The 19033-nt window shown below is 39.1% G+C and overlaps 1 protein-coding gene across 4 annotated transcripts in view; it reads right to left on the bottom strand.

Moving 5' to 3' along the window:
- The window catches only part of EXOC4 (exocyst complex component 4), an 830578-nt gene that overhangs the window by 452928 nt on the left and 358617 nt on the right, over positions 1 to 19033 (bottom strand). For all 4 annotated transcript variants that reach the window (XM_004382687.2, XM_023737127.1, XM_023737128.1 and 1 more), the window contains exon 10: positions 5551 to 5647. In XM_004382687.2, the coding sequence (XP_004382744.1) occupies positions 5551 to 5647 (97 nt within the window). The remainder of the gene's footprint in view (positions 1 to 5550; positions 5648 to 19033) is intronic.

The following is a 19033-nucleotide window of genomic DNA, read 5'->3' as shown; positions in this document are numbered from 1 at the left end:
TGGAAAAGAATGTGTACTTTGCAGTGGTTGGATGGAGTGTTCTATATATGTCTATGAGGTCAAGTTGGCTGATCTAATCACAAATTTTAACGTATATTCTCCACAGTTGTGAGCTAAATTGTTTTCGTTGGTCTTAGTGTGTGCTCGTTCCTGATTCATGTCCTAGCACTGAAGAACTGGGATTTTTGTTTCTAACGTAACAGCAAAAACCAACTGCCGTTGAGCCAATTCTGACTCATGGAGACCCCATGTGTGTCAGAGTAGAATCGTGCTCCATAGAGTTTTCGTGGCTGGGTTTTTTCAAAGTATATAGCCAGGCATTTCTTCAGAGGCACCTCTGGGTGGACTCAAAGCAACAACCTTTCACTAGCAGCCAAACGCACTAACCATATACACCACCCAAATCCCACTACCTTTGTTCGATGTATCCACCTTTGTAACTCACTAGGAGTATATGGTTGTGAGGTGGTAGGTGCGATAGAGTCAAATTTGTAACTCTGCATTATTGGTCCAGAGAGCAAAAGAGTATTAGAGTGTTTCCTGAAGATTTTAGCTAGATGTTACAAGCACTTAAATTTTTAAAAGAATTTTTTTTTTGGGGGGGCGGTCTCACCCATGTTTTGCTACATATACCACAATGTATAAAGTCTATACTGGTCACCTGCTTATGCAGGAATTCACTTACCTTGCAGACCACATAACATTCTTATGACTTCCAATAAGAGTTACATAGAAAAATGTCCTGAAACTTCTAAGGCACAATGTATTATCTATTTTTAGGCTTTCAAAGAGTAAGGAATAGAGAGAAATGAATGGAAAAACAAAGGGAAAAATGACATCTCACTCTCCCACAGGATCCTCACAAACAGAGCCACAAAGTAGCTTCAAACTTCCTGAACGACAACACTATATAGTAATTGGAAAAAAAAAAGTGTCGCTGTGTCAGACTGTGGTTGACACCTCAGTAAAATATACTTCATCAGTAAATGTTTATATTTACACTACAGTTAATAACTGGCATGATATAATTATTCACAAGCAATAATTTTCGAAACGAAGGAACCTAAACACAAGAAGGGAACTATGTCATTCAAATTTCAACACTGACATATCTTCCTTGGGTTCCCCAGATTCAAGGCCCATTAAATCTATCCCATTTATCAGAATGAATCCGTCTATTTCTCTCGAAGGTTTCCAAAGAGAGCTGAAAACAGCGAACATATCAAAGGGGAAAACAGGCATGAGCCATATCACTTTCAGGGTCTATATTTTGGGGAAATTATTTCAGAATATCAAATCAGAAGATCAAAGACTACAGTCTTCAGTATGGATTATAATATAAAGAAAACAAAGACCCTCACAACTGGACCAATAAGCAACTTCATGATAAACAGATAAAATACCGAAATTGTCAAGGGTTTCATTTTACTTGGATCCACAGTCAACACCTGTGGAAACAGTAGTCAAGAAATCAAATGACATGTTGCATTGGGAGAATCTGCTGTAAAAGACCTCCTTAAAGCATTAAAAAGCAAAAATGTTACTTTGAGGACTAAAGTGTGCTCGACGCAAGGCACGGTATTTTCAAACACCTCATATGCATGCAAAAGCTGGACAATGAATGGGGAAGACCAAAGAATTGATGCCTTTGAATTATGGTGTTGGTGAAGAATACTGAATATACCACGGATTGCCAGAAGAACGAACAAAACTATCTTGGAAGAAGTATAGCCAGAATGCTCCTTAGAAGCAAGGATGGCAAGATTTCCTCTCACATATTTTGGACACGTAATCAGGAAGAACCAGTCCCTGGAGAAAGACATCATACTTGGTAAAGTAAAGGGTCAGCAAAAAAGAGGAGGACCCTTAATGAGACAGACTGAAACAGTGGCTGCAACAATGGGCTCAAACATAGCAATGACTGTGAGGATGGCGCAGGACCGGGCAGTTTCTCGTTGTTTCGTACACAGGGTCGCTATGAGTCAGAACCGATTTGACGGCACCTAACGGAAACAACAATTTCAGAATATACTTAGGTGTGGCTAGAAATCTGTTTGTTGGAATATGTTTTTGTTCATTTAGACTCACTGGCAGAAAAATTGATTGAACGATGTCTTATCATCAAAAGCTTCCATTAAAGGTTTAATTGCACACAATGTGTTGGTAGGTTAAGAATACAGCAAGAAGGGTGATACTATACTCCATTTTCTAGAGATGGCTCTGTCTAAGAGACAAGCTTGACCAGAAAGAGAAAACAGCTAGGAAAGCATTAAATACAAAACAAGTCAAGGGGCAGCAGAGGTAACAGTGAACAAACAGAGGTCAGGCCACTGTGACTATGCGACCTCATGGTGAGGAGAGTGCAGCAGTGATGAGAACACTGCAAAATAAGCTTGCGAGGCTGCCAGATCTGAGGACCTTGTACAATAATATTAGGGAAGGACGGTATAAAGGATTGCTGGGAAAATATAAAACAGATAAAAGGAATCTGCTGTGTGGCATTCTTAGAAGGGCAGTTCAGAGTTTTCATTACAGAAAACCCTCCAGGCTGCAAACAATGCACTACCAACTGAATGGAAATGATGAAAAGAAGGTTTTTAATAAATGAAGTGTTGCAAAGCTGTATGCAAAGCTTCAGGAAGACAGAGTACCAGGAATGCTGGATACAGAGGAAGAGCAGCAAAGGAAAATTAAGGACCTACACACTTAAAGAAGTTTCTCCCTGCCAATGATAAACATTCAAATTCACTAAGAGATGGTGTGAGAAAATGATGACATAATGTTTAAATAGCTGTTCAGTTGTGGTAAAAGCAGTTTCTTGATTCCTTCTGAACTTAATTTGTGAATATGATGCAACTTATTGGTAAAGAATAATTATTTTAATAAATTAGAAAAAGAGTTGGGCAAGTTAGGGTGGGAAAATAACATGAGTCATTTGATACAAGAGGAAGCACATTCCAGAATAGCATTAGGAGAAGAATTACTGGGTCAGAGGGTATGTAAATGCTCAGTCATGTCAAATTGGTTTCAAGAGTGGCTGTACCAATTTACAAACTCCCACAAGGGATAAAGTCTGTAATGGTCGTCTGCTTATCAAGGAATTAACTTACCTTGCAGACCACATAATATTCCTGTGACTTCCACCAAGAATTACCCAAAGAATGAATGATAAACACGTATTTATAGCGTGTAACGAAAATTTCTCCAGTTCTAATCAATGATAAATTAAAATTCTGAGTGAAAGTACAGACCAAACAAGTGAGTATAAACAGTGAGTATTCTATCAAGCCTTAAAACAACTCTCTAGCAAAACAGCATTAGTGAATTAAAAAATAACTATCAAGAATTGTAATCAGGGGAAGATTAACCAGTGAGCACGTATGCACTGGCTTATAGTAAGCAAGGTACACGTGGGCTTAATTGTGGTTACTCACTAATCTGTGCACTACATATTAGTAAGTAAGCACAATTAAACCTGAGCATACCTTACTTACTGGGTAATTCGTCCCGGAGTAATAAACTATGCCAATCTTCTTTAAGAAGTGTATTTAAGTGATACAAGTAGAAACACATTTGTATCAGTGAAATAAGTACTGATACAGAAGACACACGCACGGACACACAATTTTCATTCTCCTAACTTGGCCTTAAAAAGAAAAGAAAAACACCTTCTATGTGAAAAATTCTCTCAAAGTGATTATTGACAACACTGCTAAAAAGCTTCCAAAGGATTTCATCTATACCTGGTAACAAAGGTGAGCATGAGGATTCCATTTATCCAAACCATACAGCGTAACTTAGCAGCGAATTACGGTGTTAAATCTAGGTTAGAAGATGCCTATAATGATTAAGGTATTTTCCCATCTCCCTAACAATCAGCAACACTAACTAAGTAGAAATCAGTTGTAATTGGAGAAGAGGGTGAGTACTAAACTAATTGCCAAAGTCAGCGTGCGTGCATGCGTGCAATCCAGAAATTCTATTACGCTGTAATTTACCTGTTTTATGTACGTGCATATATATATCACACACGTGTATGTGTATTATCTAAACCTATAGAAAAATAGTCTTAATTATCTTAATTCTCTGATTCTTAAATGAATTTATATGCTGCAAATATTTGCTAAAACAGATTTTTTTTGAGGTTAAGGTTTCTTTAAAAATCTCTATAATTTTTTACTACGTAAAAGTCATGTTTCTATTTTTTATTTTATATATTTGAGTTTTGCATTTAAAGCCAATTAGGGAAAATAAGCAGTACAATTCAAATAACTGGTTACCTAAATAAGACCTTTGAATTTAACTAGCTCTAATGATACCAATTTAATACGTGTTACTTAATAAGAAGGGAGGATAATTCTAGTAATAAACTGTTTACGTTTTCTAGAAGTATGTACCGCATCATCTCTGGAAAATTTAGTAGCATTTGTTTAACTGTTACTCCAAATGCCTCAGGTATTAAAGGAGTTACCTGAGAAAGTTAATGTGATGTTTTGATGCACATAACTTTTATTCCACCCAGGAGTTTCTGGCCTATTACATGAAAACACAACAATAATATATACTGATAATATATACTATATATAATGTGTATATAATACACAATATATACAATAATATATACTCATTTCCGAGAAAACACACAGTTAATATTATATGTGTCCAATAAGTACCTTTCTGAAGGTATATAGGGCTTAGAATTTTTTTTAAAATAAAAAATCATGTATTCTTAGTTCCCTACAATCATAGCATCACAACAAACTGAGCATTCTAATAGATTTCATTCTAACCACCAAGTTATCTTTTTATCTATTATACCATACATTTGACGATATATCGTCTTTCAGTTTTCGCAAGTCATATTTGTTCAGAGACCTGCCAATTCTCAAAGGATTATGTGAGTCATTAGTATAAATAAAGTAGATTGGGAGTCAGCAGTTTTTTCCTGTAAAGGGCCAGCAGCAAATATTTTTGGCTACGTGAGCCATATGGGTTCTATTGCAACTATTAGACTCCGCTGTTGTAGCGTGAAAGCAGCCATGGATGATATGTAAATGGGTGAACATAACTGTGTTTCAATAAAACTTTATTTATAAAAAGTGACTAGCTGGACTTCTCCCATGGGCTACTGTGTGCCAATTTCAAGACAGATAGAAAGGGAAGAGGAGGGGAGGGGATGAGAGGGAAGTGGGGGAAGAGGGGAAAGGAGACTGAGGATGGATAGAGGGAGGAAAGGAGAGAGAGAGGGAGGGAAGAAGACAGTGACAGAGAGAGTGAGAAAGCAAGAAAGAGAAAGAATGAAAGACAAAAAGAAAAAGAATGCCAAATAAAAGTATTTAGGAACTTTTACTTCTGAGACCAAGTAACTACTTAGTGGGGTTGACATTATCTATTCTACTGATCATCTACCTTTGATAGTGAAGCCCTAGAATATGAAGCACATTTTCTTATGACTAGTTTCAGTGTTGACTGAACTACTGGCAGTCAGTACCTCAACATAAATAATGAAAACATTGATCTTCAGTAAGTACATCATGGGATCTGACTTACCTTAGTAATGGATGGAATATGACAGTAATGTTTCTGGCTCCAGGCTTGCAGACAAATTTTGTTCCTCCGCCTTCAATTAAGTTGTCATCAGGTCCCCCTTTCAGAAAAAAGAGAGATTTAACTCACTGGAACTTTTACAAAGAAACAAACCAAGCCTAGCCAGATGAATGCTCTACCGTCAATAAGTAGGAGCATCTTTGAAAACAATTGCCTTCCATATCTACAAAATTATTTTGAATGATTTGATCCAGTCTTCCTCACTTGAATAAACAATGAATTAGCATCTTCACTATGGAGTGCAATCATGGCAGTACAATATGGATAAATGGCATATTTAAAGCAACAGCACAAGGATATAACTCAGTTAAGGTCAAAAGTTTGGTCTCTAGTCATCAGTGTAATGTACATGAAACTTTCAGGGGAAGGAAGACATGCCATTCAAAGTTGTCCAAGGTTGTGAAGGTTGGAGTAGAGACCCATATAAACCTAACTGGCCAAATTTCATCCAACCTAAATCTTCACACTTTCTTATTATTTAGAACCTTGTTTTTTTCTTATTGAAAAGCTCCCTTGAGTTTAAAAAAAAAATTCTTTACCATAAATTTCTCATACACAGTAAAGAAATACAAGGAAAATAAATTGGTTAAGGTACTCTTAAAATTACATAATATTCAGAGCCCAACTCTTCTGAACAACTCTTTGGCTAAGAGTTACCAACGTCTTTGTTTTCTAGAGTGTCATCGATTGTCACCATGAGCATGGGTTTCTCAAGCATGTTCCATAGTGCATCCAAGATTTTATTGCAAGATGCTGATACCCACTCTGCAAGATTTAAAGTTGGTGTTTTCTTGATACTATCAGGACTCATACTCCTACTATTATGAGTATTCTGATAGCATCAGTACTTCTGATAGTATCAGGACTCATACTTCTTCAAACAGTCCTAAAGTGATTAATTAACTGAAACATTTAAGAGTGGTGGCACAAAGAATAGCAACCACGCTCACACGTACTAAAGCAATAACAACTCATCATGACTGTCTTCCAGGTGACAGCCATTAAGATGCCACTGACTTAAGATACACCCTAATTTCAGAGTTTAGAACGTGAAAAAAAGTGCGTATCTTCGAGTGCTGGGAGAACTGCGTTTCCCCTACTCTTCACGTTTCGTTCTATTAGAATAAACGGAAATAAATAACCAAACCTTTCTCCCCCTTTCTACTCACTCTAGGGAAAGTAAAGTAACTTCTTTGATTGATAAAACTGAGAAGAATAAGCTGGACATGCTTCGCTCAGCAACTCCCTCTTTCCAATTTAGAAACCAGAATGCCTATAGAGGGTAAGTGTTCGCTGGTGTAAGAAAACAAAGCCAATTACCACTGAGCTGATTCTAACTCACAGCAATTCCATGTGTGTCAGAGTAAAACTGCATTCTACAGGGTTTTCGATGGCTGATCTTTTGGAAGTAGACTGCTGGGCCTTTCTCCTGAGGCATCTCTGGGTGACTCAAATTTCCAACCTTTCTGTTAACAGTCAAGCACGTTAATCATCTGCACAGTTAACCGTTTGCATCTGCCAGTGACTCCTCGATGGTATAATCTGAACACTAAAAAGTCCTGTCCTTTTCAGAGAAGGCCTGAAGTGGCTCAGCGCTTTGCGTAAGTGGGTAAGTAAATTTGTCTAATTTTGTCGTTCAGTTAGCAAGCTCATTTGTGTCTCAAACTAGGTTATACTCATCGATCTACCTGATATCAGTATAGAAGTGGTATCTCACCTTCCACTGACCTCATTTATCTTTCAACAGTTTCAGAACTTAGGTGGGAAAGTGGGCTTCCTCAAACCTAAACAGTTTACACGCGTAACATCTCATCTTTTTTTTCCTAAATTAAACATTTTCCTTCTGATAGTAATTCTTTGCATAACACCAAACACAACTAAATTTCACCTCTGGATTTATTATCTATCTTAATGGTCCCTGAGGGTGCGTGGAAACTGACCGATGAAAACATGTGAAGCTTCAGAAATCCACACCCTGGATCATCAAGACCTCCCAGAGGGTTCGAGTCTCAACAAATGCCATTTGGAGCAGTTTGTTGTACCCACTCATCAGAGCATGGTTTTTCCTTAAGAATAAAAGCAAATATAAGGGCATGTATAGCTCTTGATTCAAAATCATGAGCTTTTTTTCCCTCATTTGAGAAAAAGAATTTTTTTTATTACTCTATTTCCATCAGAGATATAAGCATTCTGCTAAGTCAGTGGTTTTGCTGATTTACAAGGAGAACAGCAAGGCTAACACAAACATCTTTCCTTTAATAAAAGTCCGTCTCAACAGGTCAGATGGTATGGTTACAAACCGGGGGGGAAAACAAAACAATAAATACATCTTCTTTATTAACGCTTCCTCTATGAGCATGAAATGTAGTCAGAATTGAATCACCTAAGCAAACGTGTGTGTGCACGCGTGTGTGTGTGTGTGTGTGTGTGTGTAGAAGAAATCAGGTTATATTCTGCACTCCAGTAGCAACATAAACAATTCCCTGAGAGGACTAAATCTACACAAAAATACACTAAGCTCAACATAAGCATATTTTTTAAGGATATACGTGAGTTGGACGAAATAATCTCCACTGGCTTCTATTCTGAAGTTCTGTGATTTTAGATACTCAAGAATTAATTACAGACGTGATTATGTAGCTCCAGTCAAACTGGTACCTTCATGCACGCGCACTGCACTGTATGCATCCTCTACCTTATGCCTTTGCCCACGCTGGGCTCCCACCTGGAGGGCTCTCTCCCCTCCTACCATTCCTGCACGCCCCAGATCTTGCCCTAAACTGTCCCAGGTACCTTGTTCAATGTCCACAATGCCATTTACAGAGACTATACAATGACCCCTATGAACCTTTACATAGGTCACTTCTATTGTTGTCATTTGTTTTCTGACCTTTTCCACCTGGAATGCAAGTTTCTGGAAAGTGGTTATAAAAGCATGGATTTGCTGAAGGAAGGAAGGAACAAATAAAGACCTAACTTAGCAGAATGTTATTAGAATTAGATGAGAAAGTATATGTGAAAGTCCTTTGTAAATTGTCAAAGAACCTAACAAATGTAAGCAATTCTCTGTGACCCCAAAGCCGTGCAGGTATTGAGTATGCTTAATAAACATCTGTTGATATCAATAATACAGGGAACAAAGGGAACAAAAGATAAGACACAAACCAAAAAGAAAGCACAGGAGCTACAGGAAAACAGGGCTGGCGACAGTGCTTCAGGCTAGAAACTAAGCATTGGCATCATTTGCTCTAAGCCCCTGCTAGTCACAGCAAGGTAATTACTGGCTCCCATAGTGGGGTTAAATGAAATAAAAAGTCAAATTTGTGAAGAAACATAAAAAAAGAGAGGCTGCCCTCTCCACCCCAGCTCCAACCAAAACTCCGCCTACAGGAGCCTCATCTCCTCTTCCAGCTCCATTTCCAAGAACCATCTACACTGGATTTGACATGACTGCCCCTTTATGACTAGAAATCCAAGTCTAGCTTACTAAATTTCTAGTAAACGGCACCAACCCAGTGAAAATATTCTTGAAAATAAAGCTGTCAAAAGCAAAAGCAAACGCCATGGCCAAGGACTGCATGGTCTGTGAGGCCCTACCCCTGAGAACACTTCTGGCGTTTCAGGATTCTGGGTGAGAGACAAACAGCACCTCACCGCACGTGCCTTGCAGTAATCACGTAACCTGGGAGCTACTGTCACGGACATTCTTAAGGAACACGTTGTTCAGTCCCTAGCAGGGCTCAGGAAGGGCCGAGCTTCTCCCGCCCCTTCATTATGCTTACAGCCTAATCCCGGCTGTCGAGGCCAGGTGAGAGACACCAGAGAAAATGGTGAGCGATGATGGATGGCTGGAATGAAAAGGTAACTGACAATGGTATTACAAGCAGAATACAGATCGTGCAAAAAGCAGGCGAAGACATGGCCCAGTCATATTTCCTGCTTTGAACATAGAGGACGGAGGTTTGACAGGCTTGCTCTGACAACTGGCAGCAGCAGGCACCAAGCCCCCATCAACGGCAGGGATGAGGGCGTCTCAGTGCTCCCAGGCTCCTATCTTCCTCGATAGTTCATTTACTCTTAGGTAATTAGCATCTACATTTATTTATCTATTCCTTGATTCTGGCCAACTAGAATCTGTAGTTTACTATAAACACAGTCATCTTAATAAAACAGAAATAGATAAACAAAAGCCTCAGAAAGAAAAGAAAACAAATGTTCTCATTGAAGAAGACCATGGTACAAGGGAAAAATACCAAAAAGCCCTCGTGTCAGACTCTAGGTCTACTGTGTATTATTAGTGTAAGTGTGATAGAATTATTGAAATTCTATGAGCCTCAGCTCTCCCATTTATGAGATAAGGATTGCAATAAACTCACAGACTTATGGTTACATTTAAATAACATAATGTACATGAGGACATTCAGTACAGTGTTCAACACCTAACCAGCTGCCATCAAGTTGACTACTACTCATGCTGACCCCACATGTGTCAGAGTAGAACTGTGCTCCATAGGATTTTCAATGGCTGATTTTTTTGGAAGTAGATCACCAGGCCCTTCTTCCGAGACACCTCTGGGTGGACTCGAATCTCCAACCTTTCGGTTAGCAGCTGAGCATGCTAACCATGTGCACTACCCAGGGACTCCATATGACACCTAGTACATCTCAGATAACTGGTTGTTATGTTTCATTTGAGAATTACCAAGCATTTAGTTATCTAACTTCACACACAGACACACAGATTGTGTGTGTGTACACACACAATCACTGGATCATGAACTAGAAAACAGAAGGTCAAAATTCAGAAAATGGCATACACAGTACTAGTCATTATCACTGAGGAGATCAACTTTGCAACAAATGAATAAACTACATCTTATTTAGGGGCTACATTATTCTCATGAAAGGTTTAGAACACTGCTTAGAACATTTACAGCATGACAGAATCTTTCTCTACTCTTAATTTTCCAATTAATAATCATCAATGTTCAATGTGCAGATGTTAACAATATCAACTCTTTGTGCCAAGTGCTCCAATGAAAATAGTACAGAGTTTGATGGTGAGCTACAGAAAGCAGCATGTCCTGCCTGGCATTTTAAATGTGTCCTGGATTTATAACTGGCCTCACACAGAAAAGAACCACAGTGAAGGTGAGTTTTTTTTACAGCAAATAGTTTGCTTCATAAATCTTTCCTAAGGATTATGAAAATGCATCCAATACAATAAATACAGAACTCCTGATCCTATCAATAAATAGGGCCTTTAATTGGCTCTAAGAGGCAGCTGAACGGTCTCAGAGTTCCAGGAACCCACAGCTGTCACCTTCCAAGGTATCCTTCTAGAGTATGTTCTTAGCAAGTGCCTAGTCTTTAAGCACAAATTATCATCATGACTTAATGCTATTGCTGCTGCTACCACACCATCAAACTTGTAACAGGGGTCTGTAAGGTTGGGGTTTGGTGCTACATTAATAACCTTACCTCGAATGGCTTACTACAGTAGTAAAGTCAAGCAAATAAGGATCTGTGGCTGCACTGCACTGCTCAGTGGTGATCTGCTGTTGGACCTGGGAAGGAAATCCAGGCAAAAAGACCCTTCAAGGAAAGGATCATCTTCTGGACTTAACTCTGAACTAGTATATGAGTAATAATAATACTATTTTGTTCAGTGATATATCCCTGGTGCCCAGAATAGTTTCTGGCACATAATAAGCACTCAGTAAGTAACTGCTGAATGAATAAAATAATAAACAAATGAATAAACAAAAAGAATGATAATGTCTTTTAGCAGCTACTTTTAGATCAAGTGAATTCTAGGCACAAACCAGTTAGGAACAAACAGCAACTGTGTTTTTGCACGAATGTGCTCAGTGATGAATCTAAGTTCCAATAAAGTGTTGAAAAACCATACTAAGATATTATTTTGTAGAAGACAATCTTCCAAATTGAAATAACAAGTTATTCTCACCATGTTGTTGCTGTGGGCCGTCGAGTTGATTCCGACTCATAGCGACCCAACAGGACAGAGCAGAACTGCCCCATAGGGTTTCCAAGGCTGTAATCTTTATGGGAGCAGACTGCCATATCTTTCTCCCACGGAGCAGCTGGTAGGTTTAAACTGCTGACCCTTCAGTTAGCAGACGAGCACTTAACCACTGCACCACCAGGGCTCCTAGTCTCACCATTAGAGAAGTAAATTCCCTGCTATATTTCATTTCTCAATTATCTTTTATTCCTGGGCTGCTCTATTGTTGTACTGTAGGTAATCAAGACTGGGGCCAAGTATTCCCCAAGGTGTAGGAAAAGGGTAAAAGGGGGGAAAGGAAATACATAGTTATTGAACATCTACTAGGAAACTGGTACTGGCTGGTTTTTTGACATACAATAGCTCACTTAACCCTAACAATATTATATAATATTATCATCTAAAATAGAGGTGAAGAAATGGAGGTAATGGGTGGAGTGAGGGAGGCCATAGTGTCTTGCTCAGGATCACCTACCACTACATAGTAGGTTCAGTATTCAGACTTCAGTCTGCCTTCTCCAAGAACGTACTTTTTTTCAACTACAATGTGCCCAATAGAATTTTACGTTCCTAAGAAACTCACAAGTTAAATAATATCATTCAGATGATGGTGATAGGGGAAAATTTTCAAAAGGGGTGCACTAAACCCTGATTTTGTGGTGGTTTGACACCTTAAATGCATTTTTCCAGGGCATCAACATTAAACTCAACAGTTGGTTATCCAAACCAACACACAAAAGCATCTCTGACCAAAAATGGAAGTGAAGCTTAAGAGAAACAACATTCTATAGTATCTAACCACTAGGTTGACAATATTTCCAGGAGAAATACATTTAGTGGCTCATTTAAGGCTAGAAATAAAACTTTCCTCTTTAATACACTCCTGGTAGCCAGAACTAGAACTCTACCTTCACCCACTTCTCCTGACTAGCCATTAGTTGGTATGAAGGCTCCCCAGTCCCAAACTACTGGTAAGGGCTCCCACAGGACAGAGTAGAACTGCCCCATAGGGTTTCCAAGGAGCAGCTGCTGGATTCAAACTGCCGACCTTTTGGTTAGCAGCCATAGCTCTTAATCACTGCGCCACCAGGGCTCCCCTTAAGGTCCAGGAACACAAAAGTAGGAAAACAATAGAGACTTTGGAGACTTTGCCTCTCTTAATTCTAGGAACACAAACTGTAGAAACCCATCGTTTTTCCGTTTCACCTTTTTAAAAATGTTCCAATAGCTCTCCCTCACTGCTGCTTTTATTGTTACCACAGATAACACCTGAGGCCAACACCATGTCTCAGTTTCCTCATGATGCAGAAAAAGCATGGAGTTCATAGAAATCAGAATCCTAAGCAACCACTACAGTTGATGGGAGTTGACACAAATGCTGAACCTTGTCATCCTTGTTGTAGGGAAAAACCACGACTCTTGCTCGATATACTCCCTTCATTGGAATCCAAAGCCAAAACAAGACAATCAAATTAAAATAATAATAATAATGTAAAAAGCTCTCCTGGGCATGGCACGAAATGGGTCTCTTAGAGGTGGCATGACGGAGCAAAGAACTAGGAGTTCACGAAAGCTGAGTAAGTACATGCTTGACTTCTTGTGGGGTGGGGGCTTCAGATGAGTGGTCATGAGCTGAACCAACCTTTGAAAGGAAGGGGAGAAAAAAATGTGATGAAGAATTCCTTGAAAAATCCTTTTCTACTGCTGAGGGCCTCGGTGAAATAAAATATCCGGAATTTACAGCAGTGTTGTACGATTATGGAATATTCTAGAGTAGGAATAAGAAAGGAGAAGAGAGATCCTGAGCTAGACTTCGGGATTTATCAACTGGGTGTAGGAGAAGAACAAGGGCAAAAAGGAATGGAAGGTTCTAGTCCAGGCTTGGTAGGATAAGAAATGAGGTTGGAAAGAGCTTGAGAGACTCACCGGAAGTGGAGGAAGCTGAGATTTGGGATCTCCATAAAGTCAAAGCCTATTTATAGCTGGAGTTAGAGTAAGAGAGATTTAAAGGAATGGAAGGCTGTGGTTACAGAGTGGGATACTTAGAATTATATCCTACTTCACTTTCACTGTGGTCACAGCCACAGAAGCTCCTGCTCTAAATTAGAAATGAGCAGGGGAGTGGGTTGGAGAGTAAGTTCAATGTTTGGTCGGAGTCCCTCGGTGATGCAAATGGTTAACATGCTCAGCTGCTAACCAAAACGCTGGATGTTCAAGTCTACCCAGAAGCACCTTGGAAGAAAGGCCTGGTAATCTACATCCAAAAACCAGTCACTGAAACCCTATGGAGTACAGTTCTACTCTGACATACATGGGGTCACTGTAAGTTAGAGTTGACTCGACGGCAACTGGTTAAAGAATTAGGCAGAGGCAAAGTTTAAGAGTGGGTATATAAAATAAAAATAAAAAACCCGTTTCCATCGAGTCGATTCTGTGTCACAGAGGCGCTACAGGACAGAGCAGAACTGCCCCACAGTTTCCAACGAGTGCCTGGTGGATTCAAACTGCCAACCCTCTGGTGAGCAGCTACAGCTCTTAACGACTATGCCACCAGGGTTTCCAAGAGGGGGTATAAGACAAAGAAATAAAGAAAATAAGGAATATTCCAAGGGTGTCAGCCCAGAGGAAAAGGGAAGTTCCTCTTGGTCGTCCCTAGAGACACTCATAGGTATAAGACATTCTGTAAGAGAATCTGGATTCGGGACTGCCTAATGGTGGGTTACTGCGACAGGGACAAATATCACGTGCTTTGAGGTAAGAACAGCATGCTATGTGCATCTATAGTTTATCTGTTGGAAATTTCAACGTGAGCAGACAGCTTGGAAGCAAATGATGCATCTGAGTGTTGCTAGAAGTAAGAACATCTCTCCTAGACTTTTGGTCAAAAAACTATGAAATAATTTTTATGAAATAAAAAAATTATACTCTTTTGTATTTCCAAGAAGTGAATACATTCTAGCTCCTAAATAACAAGGTAATTTTATAACAATCTACTATTATCTTAGGGTAGTCTCTTGGTTTAAAAAAACAAAACAAGAAAGAAAAAGAAAAATAGTTCCATAGTTAGCTTGCTAACAATAAACTAAAAGAGGTTTGGGAGACTGGGACAACAAGGAAACTTCCCTAGTTAGCTAGTGCTACTCTAACGGAAATACCACAAGTGGGTGGTTTTAACAAAGAGAAATTTATTCTCTCATAGTTTAGGAGGTCAGAAGTCTAAGTTTAGGATGCCAGCTCGAGGGGAACGCTTTCTCTCTCTGTCAGCTCTGGGAGAGGCTCCCTGTCATCAATCCTCCCCTGGTCTAGGAGCTTCAAGCAGGGACCCTGGGCCCAAAGGACACACTCTGCTCCTGGTTCTTCATTCTTGGTGGTATGAAGTCCCCCTGTGTCTCTGCTCGCTTCTCCATTTTATATCTCAAAAGAGACTGGCTCAGGACACAACCTAATCTTGTAGATTGAGCCCTGCCTCATTAACATCATAGAGGCAGGATTTACAACACGTAGGAAAAATCACATCGGAAGACAAAATAGTGGACATCACACAATACTGGGAATCATGGCCTACTCAAGTTGACATACATTTTTGGGGGACACAATTCAATCTATATCAGAAACAAAGCAAGCAACAAATTTCAAGGTTAATAATAGCTCATCCTGAATCATCAGTCAAATGTGTTCACCTGGAGCTCTTCCATGAGCATAAGTCAAAGGAGGGTCCATTAGTAGCAGTCCTGGATGTACCAATAATGGAGTCTGAAATGGCATGCTCTATGAAGAGCAAAATGTAAGAGATGAGCCGATTACCAAAGGACCCACAATCACTGCATGCATATTTTTAAATGGTTGATCAATAAGGCAAAAGGGAACTTTAATTGACCATCTTTGAGGAGCATTCCTATCTTAGTGACATTATCCTCCAACTTATGTTATTTTAAGGCTACATAAGGAGATTGCATTGATTCTTTCTTCTGCTTCCAGTCTTTAACAGATTCCCTAGTTTTAATTATCTTGAAACTATTAAATACGTTTTAGTGGCCAGTCGGGTATATCTAGTGCCAAGATTCCCCGTGTTGTGTAAGTTGGGGGTCTCTACCTTACTTATCATGGTCTAGGTTGGTGCTATTTATTATATCCCAAACCAAAATGAGCAAGATCCACTTCATGCCAACTTCAAAGATGCAGAAATTCATAAAAAAGTAAAGAAGATAATTATCTGGCCCCTCATGGCACCACTAAAGAGTGACCTGACCCAAAAGGGCACTGAATACTCAGAGCTGCCTCTCTGGTAGAGCAAAACCCCAGGAGCCCTGCTCTATGGAGCCCCGGGGACTGAAGGTGATGAATGGCAAGGATTCAAGGCTCTCAAGGAGACACTGAAAGGTGAAGAAGACAGAAGTCTCATAAGCTAGTGAAAATAAAAACCCAAGGAAATCACAACCAACCAACAGTAAAACAAGAGCAGGAGAAATGCTTCCCCTTCATTTCTCCCTCCTCCCTCCACATCCTCCCTCCAGGATGAATACTGCCTTTTTTACTCTCACTTATCCCCATGAAAGGCTCTAATGCTTTTTTGTAAACAGTTTTATTGAGAAGATATTAAGTCATATAGCATTAAATTTACCCTTTAAAGTGTACAGTTCAGTAGTTGCAGTATATTGATAGAGTTGTGCAACTATCACCACTGTCTCACTCCAGAACATTTTTATCACTCAAAAGAAGAAACACCACAGCCATTAGCAGTCACTCCCCATTGCCTCTTTACCCCAGTCCCTCAAAACCACTAATGTGCTTTCTGTCTCTACAGATTCGTCTATTGTGGACTTCATATAAACGGAATTATACGATATGGTCTTTTGTGTCTGGTTTCTAGCACTTGGCATAATGTTTCAAGATTCACCCATGTTGTAACATATATTAGTACTTCATTTCTTTTTATGGCCAAATAATATTTCAGTGTACGGATATGCCACATTTACTTTATCCATTCATTAGCTGAGGGACATCTGGGTTGTTTTCACTTTTTGGCTATTATGAATAATGCTTCTACGAACATTCATGTACAAGTTTTTACATGGACATATGTTTTCATTTTTCTTAGGTATACTCTAGAAGTGGAATTGCTGGGTCATATGGTAACTCTCCCACAAAGATCACAGCCTAGGAAATCCTACAGGCAGTTTCTACTCTGTCCTATAGAGTTGCAATGAGTCGGAATCAACTTGACAGCACACAACAACAACAATGGTATCTCTGTGTTTCCCATTTTGAGAAACTGCCCAACTGTTTTCCATAGTGGCTGCACCCTAACGCTCATTTGTATATAACTACCTGTTTTAAAAAAATCTGGGTGGGTGAGCAACACACAGGAAAGTGTGAGTATTTTGTTCTCCAAAAGAGCCGCCTTCCCACCAGCCCCAGTTCTCCCACCTGCCTCCTGGAGGGGTGGACCTGCCCATGTCAAAGGATCATTCAGGAAACATTATTAGGTATAACAGATGCTGGCTAGAGCAGAAGTACTGGGAATCAGTATACTGGAAAACTCTGGGTGCATTCTGCACTGTTTAAACTAAGTGTGTGTGTTAGCTCATCACCCATGATTAAAACAGAAAAGAAGCTATCTCTCCTCACTCAAGTTTCAGATTTCAGAAGATTTTACTGTTTGCTTAGTAGTTCTTGTTAAAATATAGCAACAGCGATATGAAGGGTGACAGAGTGCAGAGTTCTCTAATCAGAGGAGCCCCATCTCAGAGCAGACCTAACATGTATGTTTGGCTAGTCGGGAGCCTTCCGATGCTGGCTTGCCAGTTGAGTGGTAGATTTATGATGTGGATAAGCATCAAATGAAAGCAGATTGAGCCCTTCAATCTTACTCTGCCTGTGAAACCATCTACAATGGAGCCCAAGTCACTGGAAAAGATTAGTGCATAAACACACTAGTTCATACAAAAGAGGTGGTATGGTTAAATGTGGTCGCTGTCTTCACACAGAGATATGCTTAAATCTAAGTACAGTACTCCCAATGTGGAGACGAATGATTTTGAAGAGGGGATAAATGAGACAGATCCTAAGTATAATAACCCAAAATGACTAAGAGAAGTGGGATAGAGAGAAAGCTCTTTATAAATTTAGGGTTAAAATACAGGTTGCAAAACTTGATGGCATTTAGCTTACTGACAAAGATAATCAGTGCTGGTATCCAAACAGGAACAGCATTACTTCACGGCTCATTGGAAGCATCTGGATTACTGAGGCACAGGTGGCTTTAAATAACTTTACCAGCAAACCCACAGTCACTGTTTAGGTTTAATTAGCAATAGTCAACCTTCCAGGCACTGTAGGCAGTAACTCTTGCAATATTCTCACAGAAGAACATAAAATTGTTTTTCCAAGCCAGCTAAACATGAGCCATGACATCATCAACACTAAAAATTACAGCTGGTAGACGCATGTGTTTTTTTTTTAAATTGCTGCTGTTGTTCTCTACAGAGGCTAATATAGGATTGTGCATACAAATGTAGAATTGTTCATGCAAATACAGAATTGTTCAACGAATTATGGATAAAAATAACGAGTGTTTTATAATCTATCCAGACTCTATACCACTGCAACTCTCAACACCCAATAATTTTACCCCAATGAAGTGTTACATTGACAACAAAAGGAAACACAGGCTTCTCATTCATCTACAAGTGAAATAATGACAGCAACCAAAAAAAAAAAAAAAGATGAGCCTTCTATATTTGAAGTCTTGACCTTCACTGAATGCAATAAATTCAATGTCACCCACCATCAAGGTAAAAAAAACTGAATTTCTCCAATCATATTTGCTTCACATTTATCTGGCACATTTTTGAAAGTTTATGATAATCTGGAGCTTCAGTTTTCAAACTTTATCATATAAAACATTAAAAAAAAAAAAACTCAAAAAATTTAATCCATGCTTTTAACCCTGAGGGAAGAGGAGAAAACACACAACTAAATCCACAATTTTAATCCCAGAAATTCTGACTCAGTAACTTGGTGGAATATTGAAATTTTTAATAAAAATCCTAGGTAATTTTCATACAAGACACCCCAGAATGACCCTTTGGGAGACACTGACCCAGAAACTGGCCAACTAAAACACAGACTTACATTAACTTTTCATATCTATAACCTATTTTCTAAATCTGCAGTACAAATTACTGGAAGGAAACATTCTCTACTCTGAACATCTTCATTACCAAGGAATGTTGCCCATTATGCAAAAACAAAAAACAAAAACTTGCATTTGATTCCTAGAAATTTTTAAACAGAACACAAACCCCAACAGATAAGCTAGATAACTGGGATCTTCTAAAAATCAAACACCTATGCTCTTCAAAAGACTTCACCAAAAGAGTCAAAAGAGAACCTACAGAC

Source organism: Trichechus manatus, unplaced genomic scaffold, assembly GCF_000243295.1.
Source record: "Trichechus manatus latirostris isolate Lorelei unplaced genomic scaffold, TriManLat1.0 scaffold00097, whole genome shotgun sequence".
In the NCBI taxonomy this organism is placed as follows: Eukaryota; Metazoa; Chordata; class Mammalia; order Sirenia; family Trichechidae; genus Trichechus; species Trichechus manatus.
The sequence above is the reverse complement of the archived record's forward strand: the minus strand, read 5'-3'. Positions and strand labels throughout refer to the sequence as shown.